Here is a 22,672-nt window from a genome sequence, read left to right as displayed (position 1 = left end):
ATAATTCACTTGATGCAATTGTATTGCAATTATCAAATATCAATTCTATGTGCAAATATTTACCTTGAATTTGAAAATCATAATTTTTTAATTCACAAAAATAAATAACTTCGTCGTGCATAGAAATACAACCATTAAATATGTAAAACTTCTTCGTTTTAATTTCAATATATTAAAAATAATCGTTTATAAAAATATATTATATAATATTAGGTAGGTACTACTTAACAGTATCATTCTAAAAAAATACATTCGCAAATGGAAAACACAAATCTAATTTTATTAATAAGTTTATACTCATATACCCTATAGTTTGGGTAACAGTGTAACATAGATGGACACAATTCGTTCAAAGGTTTTTAGAGGAGCTTCTGATAATTTGGCAGTTGAGCCACCATCCAAGTACACAGCCTTTTCCACGAATTGTGCCTATGTCAGATAATCGTGTATTTGTCCACATGCAATGCGTATAATAATGATAATGATAATAATAATTATAGTAATAAAATAAAATATTATGTAAATCATCCATACACGATAGTTAAATATAAAAAAAATTACGTTCAAAGTCACATTCACGACAAAAATAATAGATTCAGTCTTATATAAATAATTAAAAGTTCACTAAATTACACCAAACAATGGAGATATTTTGAGTGCTAATGAGTGAAATGGAATAATTTATAGGCGTTGTGAAGATCGTTAGTTCTTGAGTGATGGTTGATTCCTGTACGATTGCAAGAATTTCATGGGTTTTTCTTTTCCAGACAATGCTTTGGCCACTTTAGATTCTGTACTTTTCCCCAGTTCCTCACAAATATATCTGCCAGCACCCAATAACAATTCCATGTCCACGCCAGTTTCGATGCCCATTCCCTGCAACATGTACACTAGATCTTCGGTGGCCACGTTACCAGAAGCACCTCTGGCATATGGGCAGCCACCAAGACCGGCCACTGAGGAGTCGAATACCGAAATTCCCATCTGGAAACAAAAAAAAAATAAAGTTGTATTATATTGAATAGAACGATGTGGATTGTAAATGGCAATTGTCAATCCCGATTTGTGTGTGTCTACATATTCCCTGCTTTTTTTAATGTTAGGGATGCACCACCCCCCCCCCTAAAAAAACAACATCTGGACGAATCTCACCAATCTCTGGTGTAATATAATAATATATTAATATGATAATCAAGGCAATGAATCAAAGGCTAAAAATAACCATAAAATATGAACTAAAAATTCCAAAATATTTAAAATTGAATTTCTTGCTTGGAAAGTTAGAACTGTATTTTCTTGTGAATCAAATTTTAATAAATTATATACAAAATTTAATTTATGGATAGGCATATTCATCTAAAACACGCTTATGACGCATGATAAATAGAATTTAAAATAGTTCAATAAATAGTATAATTTTTCTATTTGAGCGTTGTAATAAGATATATACAACATTAAAGTGTATCCAAAAAGTGAAAATAAGTTAGGATAGGTGAAACCAAGTCATTTGAGTTAAGGTTTATGACTATTCGAGAAAACTGTGTTTATATTGTGCTTACCTCCAGAGCAGTAAGTATGTTAGACAATGCTTGTCCGTAAGTGTCGTGACAATGGAGAGCCAAATTTTCGGCAGGCACCATTTCCATGACTTCTTGTAACATCGCCCTTATTGTGCCCGGTGTACCGATACCAATTGTGTCTCCAAGAGAAATCTCATAGCAGCCCATTTTGAAAAACGCGTCTGACATCTAAACATTAGAAAAACATAATTTTATTAGTGAGATACTCTATTTTATAAAAATAATATTTCTATATGTTCTATTAAATAATAACAATGTATTACATAGAATTTAATGTTCAAAATTATCAATCCTTTATTTAATTTTTAAGTATAGGTGCTTATTATAAGAGAAATTTAATATTTTTTTTAAATGTATGAAAATTTTTCGAAAATCGAAAAAGCTATGGTTTGTACGAGTCTGATCTCCCATGTACTCAAATTATAATTCACTTTCAAGCACAAGTATTTTTATGTAGTTTTATAATTAATAGAGATAATTTAATTAAATAGATCAGTATTAAAGTTTTCTTCTATCTAAGATATATATTAGAAATCATTCATGTGTGTACTTATAGTATCTAGTATGTGTCAACTACCTTAGCGACATCTTGGGGCGACACTGCACCGTCGTACGGACACCCGCACACACAGGAAATGTACCCGCGGACTTTGATGCCATGGTCCAAGGCTGTGGACACTACGTCTTCGAACCTTTCCAGGCTCTCGGCAATGCTGCAGCCAATGTTCTTTTGACTAAACCCTTCGGAAGCGGACCCAAAAACGGCGATTTCTTTTACGTCGTGTTGCATCTGAAAACGATATCGAAACATGAAACCAGAATATACAAAATGCATGCGTCGAGTAAGTCAGTATACGTACAGCTGTGAGTAGACCTCGCATGTTCGGCACCAGCACCGGATACGACACACCTTCCACTTTGTCGATCCTGCTGTACACGTCTGAGTGGTCGGCCATTTGTGGCACCCATTTCGGCGAAACGAAACTAAAACCAAAGCGAACAGTGGATATATTTTATATGTATATTTTTTAAAAAGAAACGCAATAGCCAATAAATAGTGCTACCCATGTATTATAGTATAAGTTATAATAATACAGTTAGTACCATTAGTGGTTACTGCAGGTTACTCATAATAGTCAAGCTGCGGTCAACACGATGGCCATTATTATTAAACACTCACCTAGTAGCTTCAACGTTTTTAAGACCTGTCGCAGACAGCCTGTTTATGAACTCCACTTTAACTTCGGTCGGTATGTTTTTCGATTCATTCTGTAGACCGTCTCTCGGTCCTACTTCGACGACCCGAACTTTAGTCGGATACTTTTGAGCGCAATTCACCGCATAGCTCTATAAAAGAAATTATATTTTTTTATTTTAAACATATTTTTCAGTTCGAGCATAATACTATGTAGCACGGGAACCAAAAAGGAATTTTATTGAGAAATTTATATTTCTTTTATTGACACATAGGTCAATTTAATATCTCGTCAAATGTTTGAATTCCATGTAATTGATATTAAATACTATTTCTACATATAGTCATATAGACAGCTAGAGAACAAGACATCAAAAAGAATAATTTAACAGTCACTGACACATAAACCAATTGTAGAATTATATTACTTACAAGACGCGCAAATAAAGTAACAAAACCTATTTATGCATTCCTGCAATTGCCAAACATGAGGAACAAACGATTTTTATATACTATTATGTAAGAATTAGAGATCGGTATGTTTTGTCAAAATGAAAAAGTCATGGACCCGATCAGGGTCAACGGAACCTTACAAAACATATTTAGCTATATTTTGGAGGTCACATGATAGTTTTGTTTGTTGTTATAAACTAACTGCGTATTAAGATTAACAGTATAAAATATTTTACTTTAGATGCGGGAATTCAAAAATACCTAAATAATATATGCATACTATATTATAATATCTCGTCTGCTTCTACCTGTTCAACGAATGTTGCACAATGGCATTGGCGATTCTGAGTGAAATAAAAATATAACTACAGTTGCTTCCATGGTCGCAAATAACTAAATAGTTCCATAAAACAATATTAGCCGATACCAATATTCATTTATTTTTAAGTATATAGGTTCTAAATCCATTATTTTTTGGTAGATTTACACGGTGCACATTACAATATCGAATATTATTTAATCGTTCAGTATATATACATATATATATTACTTTGTTAGAAATGTATTATACATTAAAAGCATACTGCACTAATCGAAAGTCTAATTTTATGATCATTATTTTTTTATACCTCCAAGGTACGAAGTAAATAATATGTCTACCCATAGCTGGTGAAGTATTATTCAGGGTAAACGAGACAGTGTTTCGAGGTTTGTTAATCAACAAAATATATAGATACGCAGATAACTGTTATAATATAATCCAGTTTAAGAAGAGATATAATAATATAAGTATAAAATTATGTGGTACCAATACTTAAGTCCAGTAGTTTGAAGATAATATAATTTTTATATATTGGCATAATGACATCTGTCCAAACATGGAACAGTTATACCTAATGACAGCCTCATTTTATACTTCAAGTGTATATACATCAAAAGACACAAACCAACTAGATTCAATAGGACACGTTTATAAGTCCAGCAATGCTAGATGAATGAAGTTAAGTAACGTGCGTATCCGAAAATCGATTTTATATTTTTACATTATTAAATGGGCGATATGAATGTGATATAATATTATGATTATGTTGTGCTGACAATGCCATAACTAATACTGCATTTTTTGATTGATTATATAGTAACAATATTAACGACACGCTTTGAAAATATTTTATTAAGAAGAATATGAAATCATAATAAGTTATACTGGAATGAGATCGTAATTTAGTCATTATATGATAATATAAATACCAAACACAAAACAATATACATAATAATATTAGATTATATTATACATTGATGATTCAATTTTTTCAATATTTATTTTCACGAAACCTTATAATATACATTCTTGAAAATATTTATTTAATCGTTCACAATCAAGTAGTACTTCTGTAAAAAGAATAGTAAAAGGACTAATCGTTAAAAGTTTTATCACTTCAATGTTCAAAGAATTGTTAATTCGTAATAAACGTTTGTTTTTACTATTAAATCGAAAAGGTTATCTTGAAAAACATAGTTTAGATACAAAAACTTCCGCTTAACTTATTAATAGTATTACTCATGAAGTCATGAGATGATACTTCAAGAATTCAAACAGCTATTATTTTAATAATATTAAAGATTAAACACACTTTGCGCATAGTACAAACTGATTTCAAGAATACTAATGAGAATTTTATTACCTATATCCTCAAAGCAACTTTATACGTGTAATTGACACACGATGACTTGATAATTAAGTCGAACATCATCATAAGAGCTCTCGGTATACCCATATTAGCAGATACTAATTGTAAAAGAAAATCGAATGACGTTTTATTCTAAATAGGATTTATGAGTGTATGACTATTCATCGAACATGACAACGAGAGAATTTTAATACCCAAATAGTCGACAAGAGCTTGTTGATTGCCAATACAGTCACTATTATTTTTAGTACGTAAATTATTACTACCAACTTCCAAGTACCAAACACTTTATGATGTATATTTGTGTAATATGTGTAATTAATAATTATGCATAATTCATAGTAATTACAAATTCGTAAACTTCGTAAATAGTAAGATTGGTATTTAGAACTGTCTACTACCGTTCGAAATTAGATAAAATATGTTCTTTAAATATGTGCATCATGAAAGTGCAGTCTGGACAGTGTAGAAGGGACATGTACCTAATGCACACTGTTGACTATTGAGTATTGACGATTATTAGTATCAACTATCAATTATGATTCTATAATATATTAATATTGTATTATAATGGATAATCCTTATAGTCCTTACTATAGACAACATGCTCAGGGGTTTCTGAAACCTGACCTATCTACTTTTTAGACACACTATATGTCTATATAAATACTGGATTTTATTACCACTATCAGGTTATTATCGTTTAAGCGACTTCGAACAGAATAAAATAATTTGCATGATTGAAAAAAGGTTATCCGTGCAGACGTTTACCACGGGTGTCCGGGTGTTCGTCAAACACTCGAATCAGCATTCTTTAGAAAGAAAGAATAAATATCTTGAAATATTAATTGTCTAATTACATGGAGAAATACATAAAATTGAACTTTTTGAGAATATTTAATAAATTACAAAACCACAAAACAATAATTATTACGTATCAATAAAATATAATAAATATTTTTTAATAGGAAATGTTAAATCAATTCTATCTGGTTCACTCAGAGGCTAGTTTTTGTTTTGTTCCTGTGTTTAAAAACTTCTTAGATTGTCCGTTTGTATTGAGAAAAGTTGAGTTTATGTTCTCTTTTCTTTTTTTTTCTTGTCCTGTGAAAGCCCGGCAGAATGAAAGAAGAAACGAAGACTTGTATTATATACCTCATTAGTGTATTTAAAATTAATGGATTAACCTTGAAGAAATCCAAATCAATTTGAAATATTTCCAAAGTCATAAACATATTATTTGCGTTTAGATAGTAAGAACAAATGAAAAGTGTAAGTGAATAGCGCACAACATATTTTGATTAGCAATCCTGTGCACATATTATAGCCATTTGAAGTTTAAACAATATACCTTATTGGCTATTATAATCTAATATGTAAAAAATGTTTACTAAACATACAATATTATAGTCTTTTTATTAGGTACCTAGTTCTATGTTATTTTATTGACAATGCATATTACAATAGGTGAAAATGTGTAAACGACAAAATGATTATTATTTATTATGCTGGTATATATAATATAGGTACATCGATGAGCATAGGTCGAAGTTCACTGTGAACAAAACTACTGTCTAAATATGTGAAGAAGGACGAATATTATGTACATATAATTGAAATTTACGTGATAATATTATATTACCTATGTATGATGCTAATGTACGGCTATAAATTTGAAAAGAACAATAAAATATAACATAAACATGAACGCTTTTTTTTAAATTATTGTCTAGTCTACCATAATGATACCACACAATACCTTCGTAATTTTATATCGATCTGTCAAGGTCCGTATAAGTTCGAAATAATTGAATCGTATTCACCGGTGACCACGACTATTATACCTACCTGTATTATTACCTTAAGCTGTTCCCCAAGGATTCAGCCACACACACACACACACACACACACACACACACACACACAAGTCCATCGTTAATACGACCAATGATTACAAGTCAGGTGATCTTGAGACAATGAGACGTACCTACGCGAAGGAGATTCAGACACACGCGACCTGCGTCGGTGTCGAGTTCAAACCCAAGGATTATAGACTCGCGGCGAACCTGCCGATAAGGTTGATGATCATAATTCATAATATTCTACAGTGCAATATTCTAATGGAATACGCCACGCTCGAGAGTACAATAACTACAATCTAATATTAAGAGCAATAACAACGCCGTGTTCTATTTACAGGTAATAATTATTATTCTCCGATCGCGTCAACCTTCCCAGTGGTACGCTGCAGTATGCCCGTATACAACTACTCGTATCGCACACACGTTTCGTGCTTTATAGCGTGGGCGGTTCGCGTTGGACGGAATGAATAATAATGATTATATTAATACCGATGTATATTCCCACCGATTTGTGGCTTGCGCACGGTGAAATGCAGTAGCGGAAAAACTGTAAACACCGAGACAGCCGTCGGCGAACAAGAGGCGTACAATAATAATATAATATCATATATTATATTCTGTGACTACCACGCTCACTTACAATAATACTTGTCTACCTCTACCGGTCATTAGCCCGGTTTTTTGGGGGGGGGGCTTTCAGATAAACTAGTTTTGTTATTTCGAATATAGGCGGGTAACCTTTTTAACCTATACAAACAAAAAGAAGCCAATTCAAAAGTGGGCTAGAGCAGTGTTCATAAATCGTACAAGTATACACTGAAAATCAAATCCTGCCGTGAATTGCGTCTCGTCTCGTAGTAAAGGAAGGAATTCGTACGGTCGCGCGGTGAGGATACGTACCCTAAGCCTGCTCGATTCGTTCTTGAGACTGCTGTAGATGAACTTGGACACGTCGTTGACGAAATGCATGGCGGTGGGTACGTCGTTTGTTTTCTCGCACCGTGTGGGCAAAATTCTGGTTCGACGACGATCTTTATAAGTAATATATATTAAATAATATATACAAATATGAAGCAGGTATATCAATATTATACACGCCGGCAATAATGATATTACGATATTTTACTGTATAATATTGTGTACCGTCTTTTAATTTCTTATACAATTTAATAGTATAATATGTTTAACACACTCGCGCGCACTCACACAGTTGATTGCAAACACACCGGTGGAATAAAACAATAATAAAACTGTTGCAAATACAATAAACAGCTAGGTAAGTCGGGATCGGGGCCGTGCTCGAGCAGCGCCCTATGAATCGCGGCTAAGCGAATGCTGTTACTGACTGCCGGTCGGCCGGCCGTTAGGTCTATAACGACGTGCGCCGGTACGTCGGCGGTGCGCGAGGGGTGAAGCGGACGCGACCGGAGAAGGGGGCTCGGCGCCATCGACAAGTTTCCGCGGAAACGTAAATACTAAATAATGATAATGTTATTTAGTTGTACGGGCAGGTAGGAGGCGTAGTTGCCGAGACATAGCCGTATAGGCAGATTATATTATTATATTATTATTGTTATTATTATTATTATTATTATATTACGTATAATAAATTCGTATTGTGTGCGTTTTGTGTACGGCGACGATAGTAGTAATAATAATATGTCGTTGAACGGTACTCGCGAACTCTGTTAGAGCTCGTTGCAAACACGATCCAAGGTCAACCGATCTCGACGAATCGACGAGAATAATAATGATTAATAATATATAAACAACAACAACAACAATAATAATAAGACCAAAATACTCGATATTACATTATTATAATATTGCTGTATCAATTATGTATATTATGTACTAATGTCGTCGAATGCTAGAAAAATCTACCTTTCGGATAAAATCAGTCTACCTATAAAATAAGATCTTTAAATTTTCAGTGTATCTGAATTATTGGTTCCCTGGATGTTACGAAGGGTATGTATGTCCGAATTGGTTCCCTGGATGTTACGAAGGGTATATATTATATCCGAATTGATTCTATAGTTGTTATACGAAGGGTAATATCCAAATTGATTCCCACTTCCCAGATTGTTTTAAAAGCATTTTCAATTTTCCTTCCCACTTTATGCAGACTCATGAATGCCTACATATTATGCAGGGATGGCTAAAAATTGTGTTTTTTGTTTTAAAATAGGTCACAATGTATTTTATTTTACACTCTAGCGAATGTTTATATTGCATTTACAACGATGTGTATTTTCAGTTTGTTATCAGTATTTAGACTACTAATAATACTGCAATTTTTTAAAACAGCATCTTTTTTGATAAAAAAAAGTCTAGTTGGAACTTTTGAGATGTCGAAATTGAAAATTTTCAGTAGTTTTTGAAAGTGTCTTAAACTACAAAAAAAGAGAAAAAATGCTAATTCTGACGGAAAATTAATTTTTGAAAAAATCAATTTTATTTTGTAGGTGTAACTCAAAAACCAATAACAGTAGACATTTGACATTTTCACCAAATATTTATATTATCTTTGGGCATGGTAACATTTTCTTAATATATACTTTTTTTAAATTATTGTCAATAAAAACTTTTTAACTTTTTCACTCAGTAAAAATGCTTGAAAATTTAAAGCGAGAATCCACGTAAGATGTTTTAATAGCAGATCAAAAATATTAAAATACATAGGCACGATAATTAATTTTTATATTTATCTCAAGTCCAAATTTTGACCAAATTCATCAAAATCCCGATAATTTGCTAATTATTTTTCAATTAGAAATTCATATAGAAGTTTTTCTTTTCATAACTAACATTAGAAATTGTTCTACTTTAAACCAAAAAATAAGTTTATCTGTAAGTACCTAACATTCATTATTTGTATATTTTATCATACTATTTTTTTTATATCTTTATTTGAATTTTGATAATATGTTGTATTTACAAAACAAATAACTATAGATTCTTTAAATTCTTACCAAATATTTATATTAGCATTTTCTATACATGGTGACATTTTGACTCTTTTTGAGTTATTCGTAGCCATGAGATATTTTCATTATTTATTATTTTTTTTTTTAACTTTTAAATTTGATTATTTATACAAGTATGCTAGGATAACACAAAGCCTCAAATCAGAATCGTTTTTCGTATGCAATGATTTATAATTTAATTCAAATATAGCACATCCATTACATGGATTACCTGCTGTAACAATACATGCTCGACAACTACTGAACAGCAGGTCATGATTTTATTATGATATAGGTATTTCATTTATTTTAAAATTTTTCTTATCTACTTATTTAATTTTTGTTATACTTTACATTCGTACTTAGTAATGGGAAGTACAAAATGTATTATATTCAGCCTTTTTAAAAGTTTATATATGGAACCAATTGGGATGTCAATTTTTAGGTATGGGAACCAGTTCAGATTTAGCCTACATTTTTATTGTTGTATATGAATATATTATGTTCACCGGTCTCGTGCAAATATTCATACAGTTTGTAAAAGAGAACGTGATGACTAGATCAGGGAAACCAAAAAAAATATTTAAGTGAGTGTTAGGTGAGGGGAGGATTTAGTGGCTTAGGAGGTTCAACGTTTCAAACCCTCTCCTTTTAAGGTCTTCTTATCATATGAAACATTTTGATATCATTTTAAGGGTGGGTACCCATTTCCATCAAAAGTGTACTCTATCCCCTTTTCCATTTTTCATTTATACCCGTTTCCACCAAAACAATTTCTACTTTATTAAAACCTGTAATACAGTAAGTTAATTAAAAATGTAGGTAAGTAGGAACTTCCCTATATATTGATAAATTTTAATATAATTATTTCATATAACCGGTACGGAATAATCGTGAGTTGGTCAAATAATCCACGTATAATATAAAAATAAAAATGTTTTTAAAAGTCAATAATAATTTTTTTTTTATAATATTATTTGTATAAATTATGGAAAGTAATTTTTTTTTTCAATAAATAAAAATAAAATAATATATGTATGCAATTCTAAATTAGTTTTTTTTTTACCTATAACATATTATAGGCTTTTTTAAAGATTTTTTTTAAAATACCAACAACAATAATGTTTGTATAACGTCAATTTGTATTATATAAACAAATATGTTTTTTATAGGTCATAATTTGTACCGTATCAGACACACTCACGACTTTGGTACTAGTACACAGTTATATTATTGCTATAAAAACTATTTTATTATCCTGTTTATGCTACCTATTTTAAATAAACTTACTGTAAAAGCTTTTAATGTTATAGAAACTGTTTTGATGAAAATTAGTATTGGTGAAAAAATGAAATGTACACTTTCGAGCGCCAAACATGTGAAATTGTGATATGTCCATCATCTAACCTAACCTAACAAAAACAAGAAGAAAATTGTACCCTGTTTGCATGGGTTGCGCGGGCGTATTGACCCGGACATTTTAGCACGTTGCCGGGTTTTCTCGTACGCCCTTAAAATGTAAAAAATATACAGAGTGATTCTCCAAGAATACTCATTCCTGATTGTTGGTATTTTTTACTTACTTAAAAACAATATTTTAAAATATTTTATACTTTTTTATTTTTCTCACCATTTAAAGTAAGTATATCTTATGACTTGTGAGTTACGAGTTATGGTAATACAAACTTACTACTTTTCAATTCAGAATTAACCGTTTTTGTTGACAATTATGAAGCAGATGATTTTTATGATAATGCATTTTATGTATCTTGATCAAAATTATTCTAACAAGCAGTTTCTGATTTATTAAAATGCTTGTACTCATGAATTTATGAACTATGATGCTAATCCTTAAAAATTGTTTAAACAAAAGAATAAACAGTTGTAATATTTAATCTAATACTTTTTATCTACAAATTTTTTTTTAAAAATATAAAATATTGATGGATTCATATTAATTACTATAGTATTTATACATAATTTTCTAATCATCTTAGGACTTAGACCAAATCTTCCAAACCTATAATCACGAACCTTTTATTCTTATTATTACACAAATAATAAATTTGAATAACCCAAAAACTAATTATTCAAATTTTGATTTGAATATATCAACGTTTTCAAATAAATTATCTACCTAAAAATGTATGGGTGATAGAGCGATTCTTATTTGAGAAAAAGAAATTTGTATCGTCAAAATGCACTCCCGGGTCCCGACTTAACTACTACCTTTTTATACCCGGGACTCAAATAACCGCTTTCAAAATATACACAAAGTATCGTGGACTTAATTTACCTAGCTCCTTTAAACCAACAGCAGTTAAAATAAGTAAAAAGTAGTATCAAATTCACTATTCACCTGCAGATAGCCTCATACATAATATTGTAATGATGATATAATAATTATTAATTAATAATACTAATATATCGAAGAGTAAAACTCATAAATTGACTTTAATCGTTGGTATATAGATTCCCTGTTATATTACGACCACTGTCGCTTGGTTTTATTTCCAAGTACTTTATATTAAATTTTATTCAATCAACGTCATAAGGTTATCACTAATTGTCGTAGTAATCGGTAACCGATAATCTCGCAACTATAAAATATAAAATATTTTATTGCTCAATGACGACCAAAAAAAAAAAACTTTGTTTGCTGATGCTTTTTATTTGATCGCGCACGACTTGTGCTCTGAGCATAATACTATTATGCTCAAATATAATATTGCCTTAAATTTAATACTTGGCCAGTTTCACTTCTGACAGAGATTATTTACAAAAATTATCCTAAAAACCACGTTTAGTACCTGTCAGACATCAGTAATAATGATATAATAGTAATAATTTTTCAAAATCGTATTTCGAAAAACATTGCGTTAGAATAATAGTCGTTGACCAGCGACGGGTAGTGACGAATACGTGACAAGGCTGCAGCTGTATAGGTGTAATAATATTATTTTGCGGTGTACTGCACGTCCCCGCGCGATCGATCGACTCGTCTCGGTTCAGCTGCACGTGTTATATAATATTTTGCGGTCCAGGCCGATCGGCTACAACATTTGCGACGGCAAAATAATATATCGTAGGTATTTTCCCGGCATTGCGACAGTGGTCGTCGACCGAAACTAAATTCACGCGACGTTGTGTCGTTTTAAAACGTCAGAGTTCTCAAGAGTATTTTCTTTTTTTTACAACAATTTTAAAATTCATCCGTTGAGCATACTATGTAATATGACACTATACAATATGTATTATATATTACATAAAGTTTGTACATAATAGATAAACTAGGCATTAAACTCGGCCTAAAAAATAACTAGTTTCCAGAATCCCAAATATTTCAACCACTGCTGCAGATGGAACTCATCCGTAAACACATCAAAGTACATAAATATGCATTAATAAAATTCCCTACAAGCACGACTACTTTATTACATTTTAATCACTTTAGTTATTTTTTTCTTCGTGCCAAAAAACCACGGTTTAGGTACATAAAATAAAAAAGTTCGTTTTATATTATTAAAACTGCAAAAAATTGAATGTTTCGGTTAACGTTTATTATGCATATGTACCTGGTACCTCCATAATATATTATAATATATTAATATCCACTATACACTGTATACATCACATGTATTATTATAATGTAGATAAATATATACGAATATACAACGATTTTAATTTAAAAACAAAATAAACCGAAATACTCTCATCGCTGATTTAGCCTTATTATATTGTTTATAATTTTTCATCTCTTAATTTATAAACTCAAAAAAATGAATTTAAGGCACTTTAAAAAAAACTGTGACTATATGTATTTATTTAATAAATTAATTTTCGTTCAATTTATTTAATAATTATTTAACATTATATATTACATTTTCAAATTTAAAACTAAGAATTAAAAATGATGTTCAAAATAAACATAATAAATTTTAAAAAATGTCTTATAAATAACTTTAAAAACCCATTTCTAGAATGTTATTATAATAATATTCTGAGAAATTTTCAAGTTTACGAAATGTTCAGAAAAAATTTCAAGTTTGATTATTCCTTTCTAAATTACAAATTTACAAAATAAAAAAACAAAACTGGTCAAAATATTCTGGTTTTTTTCTTTGTTTTTTTGTTAGTTTATTCAAAACAACGGTGATTTAAATATTTTTCAGACATTTTGACCTCCCCCCAAGGATACCTAACTAAAAAGTACCTACCTAACAACACCCAAAGTTTAAGGTTAAACCAGTCTTTCAGATCCAAATGATGAATGATACAAAAATGCAACAACACATTATTGTAAAACCAATAATACAAAATGTCTGCTTAAGATACAAATATTAAATATGTAATGTACGGCTCACTATTATATTATGACCTAAATGGCATCAAATTAAAATTTTGTTGTGGCTATAAATAAGACGATATTCAGGAGCTCAAGTTATTACTCAACTTCTTATTTAAATAGGTAAATATTAGGTTAATAACATTCGTAGGTATACTAAAATATCAAATGGTTATGAACCTAATTGCATGATATGCAAATTACTGCCGTTGCATATTCTACCATATTCTACACGAATTAATAATGGAATAATGATTATATTACTATAAATTATAATATTATGTCTGAACTCTTATTCAGTTTTTTTTTAAACTTATTAAGCACGCATTGTTTTAAGTAAAATGCACAGTTCGTTGAATGATTTTGTTGATACATATTACACTATTATGCATATTATGGTATCCCTACACAAAATATTAATTTTCGGACTATAGTAGGTTTTAATTTTTACTCAAATGTATTGTCCATGCTCTGTACCTAGCTTATTGACTCTGAAAGTCTTTATCACAAACGGTAAAATGAAAACCACAATGTACATGAAGGTCACTATTGTATTATCGTAAGACTAAAATATTCATTGTCGACGATTCGTGGACACCATAGCTTACCTATATTATATTATACCTTTCGGCTTTCGTTCAGCGGTTTTCATTTTCTAACGAATGACACTTAAATTGTACCTACCTAGTACCTACTTAATACATCAGTAAAACTATTACTTAACTGTCTTAACTCCAAATTTACCAGATGAATATTGAGACGATATTCATAAATCATTAGTTATAAATCTTCCACTTGTTTTTGTTTTGTGAAAAAACAATTAGCGCGTAACCTACATAACTCAAGTAAATTAATATGTTTACCAAACATGTTTGGTATTGGTAGCTTATATACGTTGTTATTTTTAAACATATATTTGCCGGGCTCTAAACTTTAAAATTAATATGTTTTTGTTGTTCAGATTTTTTTGTAAAAGTCAATAACAAGATCGCCTGCTGTCAGGAATTAACTGAAGGAAATTATCAAGTAAAGCGTTTTGTTTACAGCATAACTATATTATGTACAAATCACCAACATTATAATTAATAATAATTGATCAGTATCTATGCCAAATTCTCCTATTTCAAAAACATTTTAATATACAGTATATTAATAATAAAAAATTAATACCTATTAAAAAAACATTTTTCTATGCAACAATATTTACTATTGGTGATTTGATAGTACCTAATTAAAATATACATTTACCTGAAATTATATGCTAAATTGCCAAACGATTGGTGTACACACTCATAGAAGTGGTAAATAATAACCAGCTCTGTTGACTGTATATAACCTGCATCACATCACGGGCGTTATATTGGATAAACATAATATTATAACAGATTACATATAACGTTATAAAAGTATAAATTACCACGTCAAAAGATTAAGACACCGTTCGTTATACTGTGTTTACATAAAATAAAATACATTGTACATTGAATGTTCAATATAATTTGTCGGTTTTTTTATTCAATTGCAATACAATTTTGATGTATTTAATATTATTAAGTATTCCTGAATATGATATCCTCGAATCTATTCGTATGAGAATTTACAGAATGACAATGAAAAATATACCATGTTGTTTCGATGTATGGTAAACCGGAAAGCATTCTAACTACAAGTGTCAGGGCTGGTGTGTTTAAAACGGGTTTTTTAAACTTAAAATAAAAAACTATTTTTAAGAACCCTGATATACCATTATTATATAAGTTATAAATTTATAATAATCATTAGTATTTACTGCAATGATGTCACACAGTATACCTAAAGTATGCTCGAATTAAAGTTTTATTTTCTTAAAGTTACAAAGCAACATTTATAACACTCAAATCGTCTAAAAATATTATGAGCAAAGTATGTGTATATAAATTATAAGTTCATGTAAACTTTAAACTCGTCACTGTCAAACTATAGTCATTTTTATTTATTGACAACGTAAAATTCGATTAGGCAATGACAACATTGCCTAGACATTTATTTACGTAACAACTAACAAGTCTAAAATTGATAGTCATCAAAGTTGGCAATATTAACTAATTTATTATTAAATGACTGAAATATATTATTATATACCTACAACATACAAATATAATTATTAACAATTCTACACATTAAACTCATGACTTTTTTTTTGGACCAGGAGAGGCTAAAAATTAGAAATGTGTGGCCCCCTTCCCGGCTTTGGCCCTCCCCCCTTAGTTATGCCACTGCAGTTAACTTTGATGCAACTTGAATCTATGCAACGCATTACGCATGCATCTATCAAAAACATAACATGACATTACAAAAAGCTTTCACTATAAATAACTAGGACAATTCAATTATGAGTTACAAACTAATGACTATATATATAGTAGGAACAATTTCAAGAATTCTCGCCAATAATTGGTGTGGGTAGTAATATTATATTATTGTAATTTTATAAAAGTAAAAAATAAAAATGTTATTCGTTGGTACATTAATGTACATTATATATATATTTTTTCGACACGAATAAATGTATTGAAATGTTGAAAAAAAAATGTAAGTTTACATATTTTATTTACATTCATACCGAAAACATAACTTGTTAGTAAATTTTTTTGTTATGTTAAAATATAAGGTCTAATTCACTTTTTCTGTCAGATTAAAAATAATAACTACGATAGTCCCTAACCTATACTACAGTATTAACCTACTGGTTGCCATACTTACTATACCTACATTGCCACTTGGCCACATGGGTATAGGTACGCAAAAATGTAGTTTGCTGACCTCAGAGAGACTATAGATTAGAATTTATACTGATTACAAATTTATAAATAGTAATTTTATTTACAAGCAGTAAAATTATAAGTAAACTAAATTTAAATCTGCGCTGTTTAAAATACTAGTACCTACCTAGGTACGAGGTATATTACAATTTACAAGTTTTATAGTATTTAACTATCAAGTTGTATCAAATGATTTTTTTTTGACCTTTACTTGGAGTAGATATTTTTTTATACTATTCAGTTCTGAGCACTCTGTTTACTGCCAAGTCCTGCACTTTAATCAAGCTTAATCTAACAACTGTAATCAAAACTACTTGACATTGATATATTTTTAGAACTACTAACAAACAAGTCGGCCCAGGTAAAAAAAAATATCGTGGACATTAGGTGAAGATGAAAAAATAAGCGTATGGATACTCATCGAGACGCGTTTCATTGCAATCAACGAATTAAAGTATATTTATAGTTATATCAATATTTATGGAGAGGTTTGAACTTTAGACGATCAACCAAACTCCATTATAGAAAACTACTTTAGATAGATATCTCGTTATAGTTATTACCTATTAGGTAGTTTTTACTATAAAAAAATATCACTCTAAACAATATATACTACAGAGATTCTATTACCATTGTGTTGTTATTTTCAGGTTTATTATAAGTTCAAACGATTATAATATATTTTATCGACTTGCACTCGTTATAAGGAAACCTAATATGGTCTGGCAAAGTTGGTTAAAATGAGCAAATCCAAGAGGATTAAGAAACTTAGAAACACTTACGTTTGTATCGGGGTCAACTAGATTATTTGATCGTGTAATAGATTGTGTTTCGTCATAAAAGAAAATATTATTTTCATTTGAACTACTGTGCCTAAAAATGGTGTTAGTACAACCCATTAATAGGTAGTTAAGTATATTCGAAATTCGATTAAAGCGTTAGAAAACAAATGTTAAAGTGCGTACCTAGATACTTCCATTTTTCTATTTCAGCGAATTGTAATTTGTAACATTACCTATATTATAATTATAAATCATACAAAAATAATAGTTAAATTTTACTTTTGAACCACCCATCCGCGCAGTGGAATAGGCACTCTACGGGGAGAACAGTACCTACCTAAATTTAAGTTTACAGCTCTCTCAAGAGCTTTCCTTTGACAAACAGATTTAATTTTTTATCATAATATTCTAAGTGAAGGATTCAATATTTGTAAATATTTTATTTTTATTGCGCAGACTAATAATAACCTTGGTAGGTGAATTTATCGTTAAAAAGGTTGAATTCAAAAAAAAAGTTTATTTTAGTTATTTTATCATAGTTCATAATATTATGATGGTAGTACAATAACGTACAAACATTCTAAACGATGCATTCGACTGTATGCATTCATGGTGTCGTCTAATGATTAAAAAAACACCAATTACGCCTGAAAGCATACCATTAAAACAACGAAATTTAAGTTTTCTATTTATCTAATACGTATGCTGTGGATATATCCTATACATATATACATATATATTACATACGCATATAATTATATAAATAATAATGATTCATAAATGTTATTACTTATTAACGATGTGTCGATGTCTTATGAACTATAACAGTTTATAATATAAGTATATTTTCCAAAAAATATATTATTATTTAGGAATATACATAGACATGCCTGTTATAAAATCCACTTGTAATATTTGTATAAGTATTATATAGGTATTGCAGGTTTTATCATACATCAATTAAAATTCTCAGATACGTATTCCATGTATTAAGAAGTCTAAGAAGTAGCTGATACGACTATCTATGATATTAAAAAATATACTTCAAGTATTTTTAATGCATATATATATATATTATAATTATAGAAAATAAGTCATAGTAATAGTTACTGAATCTGAATCACCTATAATATATTGTATGATGATATAATGAATAAATTAATAAATAGTATTAAGAGATTTCTATTTTGTTTCATTATTTACCAAGAAAATGTCACTATATTTTAACATAACTGTTTTAGTGTTAATATACGTGATACTTGAATTTAATATATTATATATATGATGCCAGCGGACAGGCATATAAGTTATTATGTAAATATGTAGAAATAGTTAAAATAAACATTTAACACAAGTGTTGCAATTTATCATTTATCAAAATTCAAAATACAATATTAATATAACTGCAGATTAGTATTGAGTAAATGTTAAAAAAGAACCTTTTAAGTCTAATTAAAATCTATTTTAATCGAGTTAACGTAATTAATCACATTTGTTTAATACTATAAAATGCAAATGTTACTTGGGCGTTGAATTATTTATGTACCTATACCAAAACAAATGTTTAGACAGGATGACTGGGAGGTTTGAAAATGCGCGAGCTTGTGCTGTATTAATGTATTATTATAATTTATTAGTATTATATGTACATTGAAAAACATCGATAAATTATTATTGCATTCGAAAAACGAAATTCAGAATAAATTGGTTTTTTATACTGTTCGAAACTTTGATGGATGGATTTACATTAAAACATATTTTGGAAAATTACACACTCTTATAAACTATGAATATAAAATACTTAAAAGAATTATTTAATACAATATTGTTACTATACTTCATAATAGTAATAATATAAACTAAAATCTTAGACATTGTTTTCATACATAGCAAACCAGTATTAAAAAAAAATATATTACCTAATAATAATTACATTATTTTTGAAAATATTTATTCTTTATTTTGCATATGCATGCATAGGCGTGCTTTGGTATTATAAATATATATATTATGTAATTCTTAAAATGTAAACAGATTAACATAGCTCCACTCAGAATCGATTTTTGAGTGAAATTAATTATTTTCAATACCATTGTATTCTTGCAATATAAGTTAGAGTAATAAACTAATAATATAACAACACAGACAAGCACCAATAGGAATTATAAGCCTAAACTGGTTAAATTTCTATATCTGGAATATAATAACTAGCTGCAGCTAAAATTCGGTACTTTTTGTATCATTTTTATCTGTGGATTAAGGGTTTTACACTTTTACAGTATATGTATATGTATACCTAAAAGTATACTTTATACGTATCTAGTATTGTAGTATAATATGTATATATATAAATCTACCCTCTTGGTGATTTTGGCTGTGATGAATGAATACCAACCACATGTCGCCTTTTCTCAAAGAGGGACATTTTTAGGTTCTTTGTAGACAGCGGGACACAGAGCTCGAAAGCGGGACTGCCCCACCCAAAGCGGAATTATGAATATGATATATTATGCGGCACACAAGATACATCTTAAATGCTTATGTCCATAAAAACCGGTCGTTTGTTCTAACTTTTAAAAACACAATTCAAACCTGTCACAAAAAAAACCGATTACGCAATTTGGTTGTCGACTGAAATTGTTCTTTTTTGGCACGCAATTTGAATGCAGCCGTTATTATGAGACCCATATATATTTCTTCTTTATGCTTGTTTTAAAAAAGTTTTTTTTTAGTGCTTAGTTAATAGTAATTGAATACATTATTATTATAAAAAATACATACCTCCATATATTATTTAAAAAACACCTAACATTTTATAAGACTTCAAATAAAATAATATGTTAATTATGTAAAGTTAGTACTACAGATTATAAATATTAATTAAAAATGTCCATCTCTGGGTAGAACGTCTATCTATATGGCTATATAAACCAATCAACCTTATTTGTTCTGTATGAAAAATTGAGGATTTTTAGTTTTAAGTTATACGAGTATATTAGTCTAATTGTTTAAAATTAGTAATCCACAACTACGAATTATAATTACTTATGCAATTTCCCTGACAGGCAATGTACAATTATTGTATTAATTACCATTCGTTAAATGAATATCATAAAAGTGTTAAATAGGTATAGTAGGTACTATATGGTCGTAACAGTATCGATAAACACTATGTCAATTCCTGGTGATTAAAACAAACAAAAAGATTAAGTACCTTCGTACCTATTAAATGAATATATATTTAAGATTTCGAACATGGAATATTGAGCCCTAGGAAGATATTATATGTTTAAGTGTTAAGTAATTAATTTCAATGGTATACGCCTATATATTTCCATTCATCTACATAGCCAAATGTTTAATTACAGTTAATACAATTTAAGATATTATATTAAATATATTTTATCGAGTTAGGAATGAGAATTGTCATAAATATATTATATTATAGGCACAAAGTTATAGTTTAAATTTGTTATTATGCTTATTTATTTATGGTTATACTCTTTTACAAGCATATAATATTATAATATTTAAGACGTCATACCTCTTTATTAATTTAGATTACTACAGGTTAACCTACGAGTATTGAACGATTGATCTATTATCTAATAAAGTATTAACTGATGAGTAATGACGTCAAAAGCGATAAGTATAAACTCTAAGCTACTTCAAAATATACATACTAAATTACGATAACGTGTTAAAAATGTAATAATAATTATAATTTAATAAATTTATGAAACATGTAAATAAGTTAATTAAAATTTGGGAATCTCTTTCGTGTGTTCACTAAAATCATTTTATTATTTGATGATTATAATTTTCAAATTGTGAGTAAGCCTATAAGCTATTTTAATCTAAATATATAATTGAATATAATTTTTTTTAACACTTTCCAGTTCCCGATTTTCTTTATTTAATTATTACCGTACTGTCCGTACTGTATATATAAATTCAATATAACTATGATGAATCAGATACCAAAAAACTTATTGGATTGAAAAATATACGAACTTACTTATTGCATATAAATATCTTAGTACTATTTATAATATATATGACATGGATTATATATATCTTAATATTTATAATAAATATGGCCTATTTTCGTTTGGTTCTGTTTTAAATTTAATATTTAAAACTCTTAGCTAGTATACCCATACTAAAAAATTCGATCAATTTAAAATGGATGAAAATAAATTTATATAATTAAAAATGTCTTACCTGTTTTCTACTCAAACGCACCATATGTTCATAAATCGTTCACAGCAAGCTTAGTAGGACATATAATATATAAATGTAATTTACTTAGTTATTATGCATTTTCCTCTTTATATACTGACAGATGTTTATTGTTTTTTTTTTTATTATTTTAAATTGAAAAAATAAACATGTGCGTAATTTAATACCTTGAATTATCAATAAAAGAAATAGAGGGAAAGAGAAAGAAACATAGAAATAATAATGATTTGACTTATACATTATGTTATCGTTGATTATATCAATTATTTTATGAAGAAAACGTGCAAATATGTTTTGTTTAATTAAATTTAAATAATTTTTTATACAATTATTAATAACATTTGGCCTAGACCTAACACGTTTTATGCGATATAGCTTATACACCTACGTCACTAAATAAATGCAGGTCAGTCAGTATTATATGGAAAATAATAATACAAGTTACAACTATAAAAATTATAAACTTTCGACACGTGTGATAAATAGTAACCAATAAATATGATTTATAAAATATAAATGAACAAGTATAACATATTGTTTAGTACGGACAATGAAGAGGTTAAATACTGACGGTGACCTGTATTTAATGAGAAAATATGTACATCTCTTTGTTATTTAAGAACATTAACTGGAATATCTAAGAAAAAAAAATCATTGATTACATAAATATTCCATGAACCCAAAACAAATTTCCACATTGCCATATGTGACACATACAGTGGATATAATATATATTATAGGAAACAAATGAT

The 22,672-nt window shown here is 29.0% G+C and overlaps 1 protein-coding gene across 2 annotated transcripts; it reads right to left on the bottom strand.

Moving 5' to 3' along the window:
- Positions 1 to 259: 259 nt before the first annotated feature.
- On the bottom strand, positions 260 to 21,960 carry LOC111029897 (hydroxymethylglutaryl-CoA lyase, mitochondrial). 2 transcript variants are annotated; one of them, XM_022309138.1, is made up of 6 exons: positions 21,903 to 21,960; positions 2,761 to 2,927; positions 2,441 to 2,564; positions 2,158 to 2,370; positions 1,560 to 1,748; positions 260 to 984 (listed from the first exon to the last, which is right to left on the bottom strand). In XM_022309138.1, exons 1-6 carry the CDS (start codon positions 21,924 to 21,926, stop codon positions 703 to 705), a joined length of 999 nt encoding a protein of 332 aa, XP_022164830.1. In that variant the 5' UTR covers positions 21,927 to 21,960; the 3' UTR covers positions 260 to 702. The 2 variants fall into 2 exon arrangements, with proteins under 2 accessions (XP_022164830.1, XP_022164829.1); XM_022309137.1 differs by lacking the exon at positions 21,903 to 21,960 and adding an exon at positions 7,682 to 8,133.
- Positions 21,961 to 22,672: the final 712 nt, after the last annotated feature.

Source organism: Myzus persicae, unplaced genomic scaffold (assembly GCF_001856785.1).
Source record: "Myzus persicae strain clone G006 unplaced genomic scaffold, MPER_G0061.0, whole genome shotgun sequence".
In the NCBI taxonomy this organism is placed as follows: Eukaryota; Metazoa; Arthropoda; class Insecta; order Hemiptera; family Aphididae; genus Myzus; species Myzus persicae.
The sequence above is the reverse complement of the archived record's forward strand: the minus strand, read 5'-3'. Positions and strand labels throughout refer to the sequence as shown.